This window comes from Oncorhynchus tshawytscha, linkage group LG19 (assembly GCF_018296145.1).
Source record: "Oncorhynchus tshawytscha isolate Ot180627B linkage group LG19, Otsh_v2.0, whole genome shotgun sequence".
Classification (NCBI taxonomy): domain Eukaryota; kingdom Metazoa; phylum Chordata; class Actinopteri; order Salmoniformes; family Salmonidae; genus Oncorhynchus; species Oncorhynchus tshawytscha.
The window spans coordinates 4,845,685-4,858,749 of record NC_056447.1 but is presented as its reverse complement, the minus strand read 5'-3'; the positions used below and the strand labels follow the sequence as shown (position 1 = coordinate 4,858,749).

Here is a 13,065-nt window from a genome sequence, read left to right as displayed (position 1 = left end):
TGGTGTGCAAAAGAGCAGAAAAGTAAATAAATATAAATAGTATGGGGATGAGGTAGTTAAAATTGGGTGGGCTATTTACCGATAGACTATATACAGCTGCAGCGATCGGTTAGCTGCTCAGATAGCAGATGTTTGAAGTTGGTGAGGGAGATAAGTCTCCAACTTCAGCGATTTTTGCAATTCGTTCCAGTCACAGGCAGCAGAGAACTGGAACGAAAGGCGGCCAAATGAGGTGTTGGCTTTAGGGATGATCAGTGAGATACACCTGCTGGAGCGCGTGCTACGGGTGCGTGTTGGCATCCTGACCAGTGAACTGAGATAAGGCGGAGCTTTACCTAGCATGGACTTGTAGATGACCTGGAGCCAGTGGGACTGGCGACGAATATGTAGCGAGGGCCAGCCGACTAGAGCATACAGGTCGCAGTGGTGGGTGGTATAAGGTGCTTTAGAAACAAAATGGATGGCACTGTGATAAACTGCATTCAGTCTGCTGAGTAGAGTATTGGAAGCAATTTTGTAGATCATCGCCGAAGTCTAGGATCGGTAGGATAGTCAGTTGTACTAGGGTAAGTTTGGCGGCGTGAGTGAAGGAGGCTTTGTTGCGGAATAGAAAGCCGATTCTAGATTTGATTTTAGATTGGAGATGTTTGATATGAGTCTGGAAGGAGAGTTTACAGTCTAGCCAGACACCTAGGTACTTATAGATGTCCACATATTCTAGGTCGGAACCATCCAGGGTGGTGATGCTAGTCGGGCATGCGGGTGCAGGCAGCGAACGGTTGAAAAGCATGCATTTCATTTTACTAGCGTTTAAGAGCAGTTGGAGGCCACGGAAGGAGTGTTGTATGGCATTGAAGCTCGTTTGGAGGTTAGATAGCACAGTTTCCAAGGACGGGCCGGAAGTATACAGAATGGTGTCGTCTGCGTAGAGGTGGATCAGGGAATCGCCCGCAGCAAGAGCAACATCATTGATATATACAGAGAAAAGAGTCGGCCCGAGAATTGAACCCTCTGCCACCCCCATAGAGACTGCCAGAGGACCGGACAGCATGCCCTCCGATTTGACACACTGAACTCTGTCTGCAAAGTAGTTGGTGAACCAGGCAAGGCAGTCATCAGAAAAACCGAGGCTACTGAGTCTGCCGATAAGAATATGGTGATTGACCGAGTCGAAAGCCTTGGCCAGGTCGATGAAGACGGCTGCACAGTACTGTCTTTTATCGATGGCGGTTATGATATCCTTCAGTACCTTGAGCGTGGCTGAGGTGCACCCTTGACCGTCTCGGAAACCAGATTGCACAGCGGAGAAGGTACGGTGGGATTCGAGATGGTCAGTGACCTGTTTGTTGACTTGGCTTTCGAAGACCTTAGATAGGCAGGGCAGGATGGATATAGGTCTGTAACAGTTTGGGTCCAGGGTGTCTCCCCCTTTGAAGAGGGGGATGACTGAGGCAGCTTTCCAATCCTTGGGGATCTCAGATGATATGAAAGCGAGGTTGAACAGGCTTGTAATAGGGGTTGCGACAATGGCGGCGGATAGTTTCAGAAATAGAGGGTCCAGATTGTCAAGCCCAGCTGATTTGTACGGGTCCAGGTTTTGTAGCTCTTTCAGAACATCTGCTATCTGAATTTGGGTAAAGGAGAACCTGGAGAGGCTTGGGCGAGTAGCTGCGGGGGGGGGGGGCAGCTGGGATGAGCCGCTCTTATTCTCCATGGACTTCAGTGTCCCAGAACTTTTTGTAGTTAGAGCTACAGGATGAAAATTTCTGCCTGAAGAAGCTGGTCTTTGCTTTCCTGACTGACTGCGTGTATTGGTTACTGACTTCCCTGAACAGTTGCATATCGCGGGGACTATTCGATGCTATTGCAGTCCGCCACAGGATGTTTTTGTGCTGGTCGAGGGCAGTCAAGTCTGGAGTGAACCAAGGGCTATATCTGTTCTTAGTTACGCATTTTTTGAATGGAGCATGCTTATCTAAATGGTGAGGAAGTTACTTTTAAAGAATGACCAGGCATCCTCAACTGACAGGATGAGGTCAGTATCCTTCAGGATACCCAGGCCAGGTCGATTAGAAAGGCCTGCTCACAGAAGTGTTTAAGAGAGTGTTTGACAGTGATGAGGGGTGGTCGTTTGACTGCGGATCCGTAGCGGATACAAATGCGCTTGGATACGGTTGCTGTCCGCGGTTCTGAAACGATCTTCAGCGCGCCGTAGAATATGGCGCCTTTCCCTATGTTGCTATGTGCATAATAGCAAAGTTAACCAGCGTGTTGGGGTCGAGAGCAATGCAGCGAAGGCAGCAGCAGCATAGACAAGGAAACAGCACTTGCCTTAGCCTAATTGTCTAAGAAAATTGAGGAGAGAGGAAATTAGGTCTATTTTCAATCACCTAACTATTAAATGTGCCTGGCTCTATAAATCATCCACATACACTACCAGACCAGTCAAAAGTTTGGACACTGACTCATTCAAGGGTTTTTCTTTATTTTTACTATTTTCTACATTGTAGAATAATAGTGAAGACATCCAAACTGTAAAATAACACATATGGAATCATGTAGTAACCAAAAAAAAGTGTTAAACAAATAAATCGCTTTTTTCTTTGAGATTCTTCAAAGTAGCCACCCTTTGCCTTGATGACAGCGTTGCACATCCTTGGCATTCAATTCAATTCAATTCAAGGGCTTTATTGGCATGGGAAACATGTGTTAACATTGCCAAAGCAAGTGAGGTAGATAATATATAAAGTGAATATATAAAGTGAAAAACAATACAAATGAACAGTAAACATTACACATACAGAAGTTTCAAAACAATAAAGACATTACAAATGTCATATTATATATATATATATACAGTATTTTAACAATGTACAAATGGTTAAAGGACACAATTCTCTCAACCAGCTTCACGAGGTAGTCACCTGGAATGCATTTCAATCAAGTGTGTGTCTGTCTATATGGAAAAATACGTTTTTTTAACATTTCAACCCGTCGATTGGTCGAAGGAATAGGATGACTCTGTCGACCAAGATTTTTTACAATTTTAGTCAGGGACAACCCTAGCGTGTGGTGTGTGATCTGTGTGCATATGTGTCTCCATGTTTCCAATGAATGTATTGAGTCTGTATGTTGGTAGTGTCAACCTTGCACTTGTGTGCATGTGCGGCGCATGCGTGGTTGATTCATGGCCCTTACCCAGCAGCTGTGTCTCACTAATGGCCGACGAATCGATCTTCACCCAAGGAGGGGATCACACAGTCACACACAACCCGGAGTGCATCATTCAGCCTCCACAAGCTGTCCTGTTGACGGCTACCTCTATAACATATTAAAAAAAACGTGAGCTGGCGCACACCCAGAAAAGAGTTTGTGTGGAGGTGCTGACTAATGGCCAATAAACTATCAAGGGTCAGACCCTGAAGAAGGCACAGTGATGCCGAAACGTTGGTAAATAACAATTAAATTGCTGGGAGATGGCGTGTGTGACTTTCTTTATTTTGATCGTTTATAGGCTACCTCTATAACCTCGTCAGCTGTAACTATATGCTCACGATCACTACCGCTGTAGACCATTACCAGCAGGCAATGGGCCCGAACGGCCATGTCAGACCTAGTTGAACTTTCATCACCTCCTGGTTAGTCAGAAGAGCAATGGGCTCACCCACCCCTCCACCCCCTCAATGGTTCCTCGCGAGGTGTATTGCTTTAAAACTCATGGGAGTACTTTTCTTCTTCTCTTGTTATTTGTGTGGGTGAGAGTTTGACTTATGGTTAACTATTGTCACAAATAGATTTTGCGCTTGCTTAAAAATTCAACTTAATTGGATTGGGTCAACCAATCAGAACATACTGTAAAATGTGTGACGTGAAACTTTAAAAAAAATAACTTTACGAGCAAACGGCATTTCTTCTTTTGTATCATGCTAAGTATTCCAACTCGCCGACAAGAGGCCGCCGTGTGCTGTCATGGCCGCCTGAGCTTTTAGTTGTCTAGTCAATGAAATCGATCGTTCTGTGTCCCCTTTTCAAGTATGACTTTGAAATGGAGGATGGAACAGTAGAAGCTAAATTGTCAGGGCTGGTGAGGTCAAAGTTGAAATAACTAACCAGTATGCTGGATGTGTGTGTGTCCTATAGGGATCCAGGTCCAGTGGGAGGGTGCACAGTTTTGGGAAGCGAGAGCAGTCCATCAAGAGGAACCCCAATGTCCCCGTGGTGGTAAGAGGATGGCTCTACAAACAGGTAAGCAACACACACACACACCACACTCACACGTATGCATACCAACACGCTCGAAGGCACATGCGACAAATGAAACTTGAAACGCGCCGAACGCGCACACACACACACACACACTGTCTATCAGGGTTCCCCAACCCCTGAGGAGAGGTTTCGGAAGTACTTGCATTGGTTGCCATGGCAACAGAGGTCATGGACACATCACATGGACACATCACGTGGACACATCACGTGGACATGCATTGGGTTGCTTTTCAAAAACAGGATAGAGCTCATTGGTTGATAGGTGTCTGTAGGACAATACTGATTGGCTGATAGTGGGACAAGCAAGCGAATGGAGCTGATAGACATGGGTGTGCAGCCTCAGTTGATTGGTCGACAGGAACTCTGGTTACAAAGCTCATCAGTTGACACACGAAGAGCTGCGGAATCTACAGGATACTGTCGATTGGTTGGTTAGTAGAGACACACAGAGACTCATAGGATAGAGCCCATTGGTTGATAGGTGTCTGTAGGACGACATGATTGGATAAACTGGTAGCTGGGTGTATGGAACATATTGTATACGTTTTTTTTTTGTACACAGTCCCAAATGACACCCTATTCCATATATAGTGCACTACTTTTTACTAGAGCTGGTTACATGTAGGGCACCAAATAAGAAATAGTGTGTACTATTTGGGATACACACACTTAATGAGCTCCAGAGTTGACCTTTTGAACCCTGTTTGTCTGCCAGGTAGACGTATGTGACTTTGCACTCGCTGGATCACCGAAAAGCCAGTACTGTCACATTTTTATAAAACTCTTAAGAGAAAAGAGAAGCACAATGCAATTATCTTTAACTAACAGACACGCATTATCTGTGCAAACACACAAACACCCACACAGAAAGACATGCTCGCGCTCTCTCTCTCTCTCTCTCTCTCTCTCTCTCTCTCTCACTGTCAGGCACTCAGGCACCACACACACACACTCACGTGCACACACTCACTTCTAAGGGAATGCTATTCAAACACCAAATGAGTTTCCTCCCAAACAAACTCCCTATCATGACAATGGGGACATGAACACACGCTCTTCCTACCAGGGACAATATTCAAACAGGCAGCACTTAATTACAGTGTGTGGCGTGTGCGCGCGCATGTGTGTGAGGATCTGTTTTGAAGTGCGTTTTTCCCTTCTATCTTTCATCATTCCCCTGGCTGCAAGTGTGTTTGAAAAGCGATGGCAGGCATCGCAGGGCCAATAAAGGAGTGTAGGCCTGACTTCTCTCTCACTTTCTTTTGCAGGACGGCTCTGGAATGAGGCTTTGGAAGAGGAAGTGGTTTGTGCTGGCTGACTACTGTCTGTTCTACTATAAAGGTGAGATGGTTTTGTGTGTGTGTGTGTGTGTGTGTGTGTGTGTGTGTGTGTGTGTGTGTGTGTGTGTGTGTGTGCTCTAAGGGATGTGATGTGGTATTTTAGTGCTGTAAGTGTAGACTTGATGACTTCATAAGCATGTTTCCTCTGGCACTGACCTGGCACCAAGATGTGAGCTTAGGATAGTTTTGTTTTGTTCGTCTTGTCCACTGTTAATACCCCCCACACACACACACACACACAGAAATGTGCAAGTCAGCTGTAAAGTTTTCAAGATGGACTACTTTCAGTACAGAGCAAAACTGGGATGATGATTATGATGATGATGATGTGTTCAAATCAGATCCACATGTCCTATTGGCTGAGCTAGAAGAGAGGCCAATTGGAGCACAACGGAAGCTATTTATAGTCAACGTTTCATAAAAGGGCCTTTCTCGAGACTAAACGGCAATCTGGGATCTTGGCTGGTCCTTGTGAGTGAATGGGTTTGCCGAACGAGCCTGGAGATAAACCACGGACACCCGTTACACTTTTTTACTTTGGTTTAATCTCACCGTGTTTGTTCTTGCCACATCTTGGCGACGCCAACGAGGGCTCATCGTTCCAGACCCCTGGTAGTCTATGGTTGAGTCCCAATGGCACTCTGTGCCCTGTTTAGTACTATACTTGTGGTCAAAAGTAGTGAAGTATACAGGAGAAGTAGTGCACTACTCGGAGAATAGGGTGGCATTTGGGGCACGGCCTCTCCTGATCCCTAGCCACTGTCCCACACGTGAACAGGTTCTCAATGTTGCCCTAACGTTAGGAGAGGGTTAGGAGACGTTATGTAAGAGATTGGAACCAGAATGTCTCGAGTTGATGAGGGAGCCAGAGGTTTAATCGGTGGTTAATCTGATGTGTATCCCGAGGTCTCGCTCTTCATTTTTCTCTCGCCTTCACTATCTCTCCCTGCGTCACTCTCTTGCTGTCTAAACCCTTCTCGCTCATGTATTCTCTATCACTTTTACTCCTTCCCCCGGTCTCTCACCCTCTTCCTCCATCTTTCTCTCTCTCTCTCTCTCTCTCCCCTCTCTCTTCATCTTCATCCTGCTCCCATTTTACTCCGTCCCGTCTCTTTCGGCCGCCATCGACTCTTTCCCTGTTTCTGGCTCTTATGAATCTGTTCATTTCTCTGCGTTAAGGTGTGTATGTGTGTGGGCAGACAAAAGGACGAGGCCCCATGTGGAGAATTTCTCCTCCAAAGCTCCTTGAATGTATTTTTAACCAATTACTCTTTAATCCAGACCCCCCCCCACCCCCGCCTTCACTTATCAACCAAACATTCCAATCCACCACACACACAACCACATGTTTTCGCACACACACACACACACACACACACACACACACACACACACACACACACACACATTCTATCACTCTGTCACAATGTGCAGCGGTGGAAACACTCCCCCCCATGAGAGTTGTCCCTTTTTTTATTTATAGCGAAGTGAGCTAATTAAGATATGAGCAGGCTCTAGTGTCAGAAGGGGCACACAGTGGCATGACACTGATGCCAAACCGGGCAGAGGACGGCCGTGGTATGAACCCGGCCAATGCCAACTGGATGGGCGGAGAGCGATTTAGTGGAGTGGCAGTGTAGTGCCCGTTTGGGCAAGGGGGGGGTTTAGTGGTTTGGCAGAGTACTGCCACATGGGTGTCGGGGGAGGGGAGGTTTTTTTTTCTCTATCCAAAATGATTAGTGGGTCGTAAGTGACATCTCTGTCTCTCCTCTGTCTATCTCGCTCTCTCAATTCAGTAGACTTTCTTGACATGGCAAGTTAAATGACTGACATTGTCAAAGTAGACGTATAACTAACGAATGGTAGGACCAACGGCAATAAGGCATCTCAATACTAGTAGCAGCTGTGGAAATGGGTTTTCAATTAACAGCAACGACAACAATGATATGAATGAAAATACCAATACATTCAATGCAAGTAGTAGAGCGGTCTCAACATGGCGTGGCGTGAAAGCCTAAACAAAATGGGAAATACTATTGACGTTGCACTTTTCACTGGCTAACTCCTCAGGTTGTGGCCAAAACCTTTGTAGTGAATGATCATTTTGGGAAAGATTCTCTTAGGTCTGAGTATTTGTCACAGTGGAATAGGAAATGCAGCTCGCTCTCTACCTCTCCCCTTGGAGCAGAGTGAGCACAGCCTGTCCTCTCTGGGCAGCCAGGTTTGCCTGTGACGACCGGTCTCTATAGCCAGACTGTTCTCACGGAGTCTGTACCTCGTCAGTGTTTTCCTCAGTTTTCTATCAGCCACAGTGGTCAGATAGTCTGCCACCAAGTTACTGTCGGTTTAGAGCCAAAATTGATTTGATTTGATTTGAAATAGCACTGAAGCTTTCTTTAGATTTTCTTTTTTGTGGTGTCTTTTTTTTGTGGTGCCTTTCCAATAGGTGATTATTTTGAGTGCTGTCCTGAGACTCAATGGGGTTGGTTTGGGTTAGTGAACTGAGCCTCAGAACCAGCTGACTGAGGGAACTCTTCCCTGGTTTAATCTCTTGACATTGTAGGGTTGTGTGATGAAATGTTTTAGGTGTCACTTGTTTTTAGATGGTTGTAAAATTTGATGGCTGGTTTTTTCTATTTGAATAAGAGGGGGGGGGGTTGGCCCAATTCTGTTCTTACATGTGAGTTTTTCTTTGCACTTGCAATACAGTCTTACAAAACTCAGCATGCAGTATTTTGATTGGATTTGTCCCATTTGCCAAATTCATTATTGGAGAGTGGACCCCATACTTCGCTACCCTCTTAGAGCAATTGGTTCTATTTTAAAGCATTGAATGCTTTTCTTCCTTTGTCTCTCAGCTGTGAAAGCTACCTGTGAAAGCTACCAGTGTCGCTGATATTTAGTCCTAGATACATGTCGTTTTTTAGGTGTTCTAATAGAACTGTGTCCAAATAGAATTTCTATTTGTCATCCTGATTTCCGGACCTATTTTGGAATATATATACACCAGGTCACCTGCGTACAGCAGACACTTGATTTCAGCGTCAGGTAAGGTGAGACCAGGTGCTGCAGATTCTTCTACTGTTTCTTTTGCCAATTCATTCATGTAGATGTTAAATAGTGTTGGACTTATTGAGCAGCCCTGTTTCACTCCACGTCTCTGAGAGAAGACGTCTGTTTGCTTGTTGCCAATTTGACCCGCACATTTGTTTTTAAGTGTACATTTGATTTAATAGCATCCTACGATCCCCCGATACCACTTTGTATTAGTTTATTTAAAAAATACCTTTGTGCCCAAAAAATGAGTAGATTTTGCCTTTGTTTTGGTCTACTTGTTTATCAATTAGTGTGTAGCGGGAATAAATGTGATCTGTCGAGCAGTAATTTGTTAGAAATCCAATCTGGCTTCTGCTCAGGACGTTGTGCTAATCAAGGAAATGAAGTAGTCTGCTATTTATGACACTGAAGAGAATTTGCTGTTAATGCAAATCCCGCTAATTATTTGGATCAAATTTGTCTCCATTTTTATAGATTGGTGTGATCAATCCTTTTGTTCCAAATATCGGGGAAAATGCCTGCAGTGAGGATAATGTTGAAGAGTATAGCCAATTTGAATTTGTGGTCTGCATATTTTTTGGGTTGGAGAGTGTACAGTAAATTATTGTTCTGTAATTGAGGTATCCACAGGATTCTTACTTGTCATTTTTTTCTTGTATATATTGTTGTTCTGGGCTCTTTGTTTTATTGCTGTAGAAGTTTGCAAAGTGATTTCTTCACATATCAGCATATTGCATAGCCAATTCCTCATGATGAGGTTTATTTAATTTATCCCAGTTTTCCCAGAAGTGGTTTGATTCTATGGATTCCTCAATTCCATCCAGGGGATTTCTAATGAGCGCGTCCTTTTTTTGTCCTTAGGGTTTGTATTGCTTCAGTGTTTCCCTGGGTTGAAGACGTATATTTTTGTTGTCTGGTTCGCTGTGTTTTTGATTAGATATATTTCTCAATGACTTAGATTTTTGTAATTATTTATCAAACTATTTTTCATTCTCTATTTTTGGTTTGCTCTTATGTGTCGTTATATTAGCCAAGGAGGCTAATTTGTCAAATATAAAGTTTGTTCCAAACTTCCAAATGTACACCTTCATTGCTGTAGGAGAATGTTAAGGCTACGAAGTTGTCCAGGAGCGATTTGAATTTTTAGGGTACTAATTGCTTTTATGGTAGATTTCTGTACTGTTAGCACTCCATCTATAGACCTTTTTAGTGGCATGTAATTTATTGGTCCGTGATGCTTCATGGTTGTGTTCCACTCTTCTCAGATGCACTGTGATTTTACTGTGGTTGAGCTCTCTTTTCTTTCTCTTTTCTTTCTCTCTCCTGTCTTTCGTTCTTTCCCCCCTCCCCTAACAGACAGCAGGGAGGAGTCAGTCCTGGGTAGTATTCCTCTGCCCAGCTATGTCGTCTCAGCCGTGGAGCCTGAGGACCACATCAGCCGCAAGTACGCCTTCAAGGTAAGACTCAGAGTCCGCCTCTTAACAGGACTTATGTGTAGTCTTTTTAATGTTTTTTACATTGTATTCATTTGACTAATGTAATATGCCATGGCTTTATGTCGTCTCTGTTCCACTGGTTTATATTTGTAAGCGACGCTATGTTTCTGCCTACTGTTAAAATACAACTAGTTTTACTGCTTTTATCACCAGCGGCTTGTTGACTGATTTAGATTATGGACTGAATATGATTTGGTTCTACGCTTCATATTGACTTCTATTTGGCCAACCGCTGGCTTTAGAGGCATTGCGTCAACTTGAGGTCACTATGCTCACAGGGAGAATTCTGTCAATCAATGATGGACGATATTCTGGATAATAAGCCAATCGGATATTTAATTGCACCCATCCTCCCCTTTTTATTGGCTATTGAGGATTTCAAATCAAATCAAATTTGATTTGTCACGTGTGCCAAATACAACCGGTATTGAAATACTTACAGTCTGCTTAACCAACAATGCAGTTCAAGAAATAGGGTTAAGAAAATATTGACTAAAGTCAAATCAAATTAAAAAAGTAACACAAGATAATTACATAACAATAACGATACTACAGTATATACAGGGGATACCGGTACCGAGTCAATGTGCAGGGGTACAGGTTAGTTGAGGGAATTTGTAAAGTGACAATGCATAGATTAACAGTAGCAGCAGTGTAAAAACAAAGGGAGGGTCAATGTAAATAGTCCGGGCGGCCATTTGATCAATTGTTCAGCAGTCTTATGGCTTGGGGGTAGAACCTGTTGAGGAGCCTTTTGGTCCTAGACTTGTCAGAGAGAACAGTCTATGACTTGGGTGACTGGAGTCTTTGACTATTTTGCTTCGGGGCCTTCCTCTGACACCGCCTAAAGTATAGGTTGTTGATCGAATTGGATTCTCTGTATTGGTCGCTTTTTAGCTTTCTAATTTGCTTGTCTACTAAATTAATATATTTCAAAAAATAATAAGAAAGGTATTTTCTCCACAATGCCTCCAACCGTAGGTTTTCTCTACAGACATGTTATAGGTATAGTACTACAGTATATCATTTAGGACTCCCCGCCTATGCCATAGAGAGACTGTGCCTTCCGAAAGTATTCACACCCCTTGTTTGTTGTTAAAAAAAATATATATATATATATATGGTTAATATAAATTTAAATTTGTCAATGATCTACACAAACTATTATGTCAAAGTGGAAGAAAAATTCTAACATTTGTATTAAAAAAAATAATCAATCCATGTTAGAATCATCTTTGGCAGTAATTACAGATGTAAGTCTTTCTGGGTACTCAGCAATGTAATGTTTGGGCCAAATCCAAAACAAAACACTTTGTATTCAGGACAGAAAGTGAATTGCTTTGCCACATTTTTTGCAGTATTACTTTAGTACCTCGTTGCAAACAGGATGCATGTTTTGGAATATTTTTATTCTGTAGAGGCTTCTTTTTACTCTCTCAATTAGGGTTAGTATTGTGGAGTAACTACAATGTTGTTTATCAATCCTCAGTTTTATCCTATCACAGCCATTAAATTCTTAAAACTGTAACTGTTCTAAAGTCACTATTGACCTCATGGTGAAGTCTCTAAGCGGTTTCCTTCCTCTCCGTCAACTGAGTTAGGAAGGACGTCTGTATCTTTGTAGTGACTGGGTGTATTGATACACCATCTAAAGTGTAATTAATACATTCACCATGAAAAAAAAGGATATTCAATGTCTGCTTTTTTTTTTTACCCATCTACCAATAAGTGCCTTTCTTTGTGAGACATTGGAAAACCTCCCTGGTCTTTGTGATTGGATCTGTGTTTGAAATTCACTTCTCTCCTTACAGATAATTGTATGTGTGGAGTACAGAGATGAGGTAGTCATTCAAAAATCATGTTAAACACTATTATTGCAACTTATTATGTGACTTGTTAAGCACATTTTTACTCCTGAAACTTATTTAGGCCATAACAAAGGTGTTGAATACTTATTGACCCAAGACATTTCAGATTTTCATTTTTTTATTCATTTGTAAACATTTCTAAAAACATAATTCCACTTTGACATTATGGGGTACTGTGTGGAGGCCAGTGACAAAACATCTCAATTTAATTCCATTTTAAATTCAGGCTGTAACACAACAAAATGCGGAAAAAGTAAAAGGGTTATGAATGATTTCTGAAGGCTCTGTATACAAGTGACAGAGACTGTGGTGCTGTATATCTGTTGGTTCTAGATTATCTTTCTCTAATGTCCTCTGCTAGTGGTTTCATTCCCACAGGAAGCCAAGTGTGGTTCCGTTATGTTTCCTTTCACCACTACATATACAGCCTTGCCTCTGTTGTCATGCAGAGCCAATAGGGGTTTAGGTTTCAGTCTATTGACTGTATGACAGACGGTAGGCCTGGCTGGTTGTAATAATGTAGACCAGTCAGTGACTGATACAACCAGTCGGTCTCCTAGTAATGTAGGGTTTCTTTTCCTGGTTTAAAAGGGGGTTTAGGTGGTGGGCGCGGCAGGGGCCGGCCCCTTCGGCACGGCTGACTTTTAGTGAACATTTCAGTGCCATCTTGCCGGTGTGAGAATTTCCTGCAATTTCCAATTTCCTGCAATTGTACAAATTTCTCCATGGAGCTGAGAGAAAATGTAGCATTTTTAAAGAAAATTTCCCGCGATTTTATGCCTTTTGCTATGGCTAATACTGTGTTCTATGGCTCAAATATAATAACAAAATCTATTCTCCCTGCTTTGTTTAGCTTTTATTTTGGTTATTGTTAGTTTTCAAAGATTATATTCTAATGATGACATGTATTCAATGTTATTTCCAATGTTAATTCAATGTTTCCTCCCTAACCAGACCACCCTGACCCTAAAAAGGCAGTGTTTTCTCATCATTTGTTCTACGGTTGCGTATGGTTTCTAGCCCAATACAAGAACACCT

At 42.8% G+C, this 13,065-nt stretch overlaps 1 protein-coding gene across 19 annotated transcripts in view; it reads left to right on the top strand.

The window, feature by feature from the left end:
• The window catches only part of LOC112219188 (pleckstrin homology domain-containing family A member 7), a 173,528-nt gene that overhangs the window by 109,957 nt on the left and 50,506 nt on the right, over nt 1–13,065 (top strand). For all 19 annotated transcript variants that reach the window (XM_042301251.1, XM_042301252.1, XM_042301254.1 and 16 more), the window contains 3 exons: nt 4,141–4,245; nt 5,535–5,607; nt 10,020–10,120. In XM_042301251.1, the coding sequence (XP_042157185.1) occupies nt 4,141–4,245; nt 5,535–5,607; nt 10,020–10,120 (279 nt within the window). The remainder of the gene's footprint in view (nt 1–4,140; nt 4,246–5,534; nt 5,608–10,019; nt 10,121–13,065) is intronic.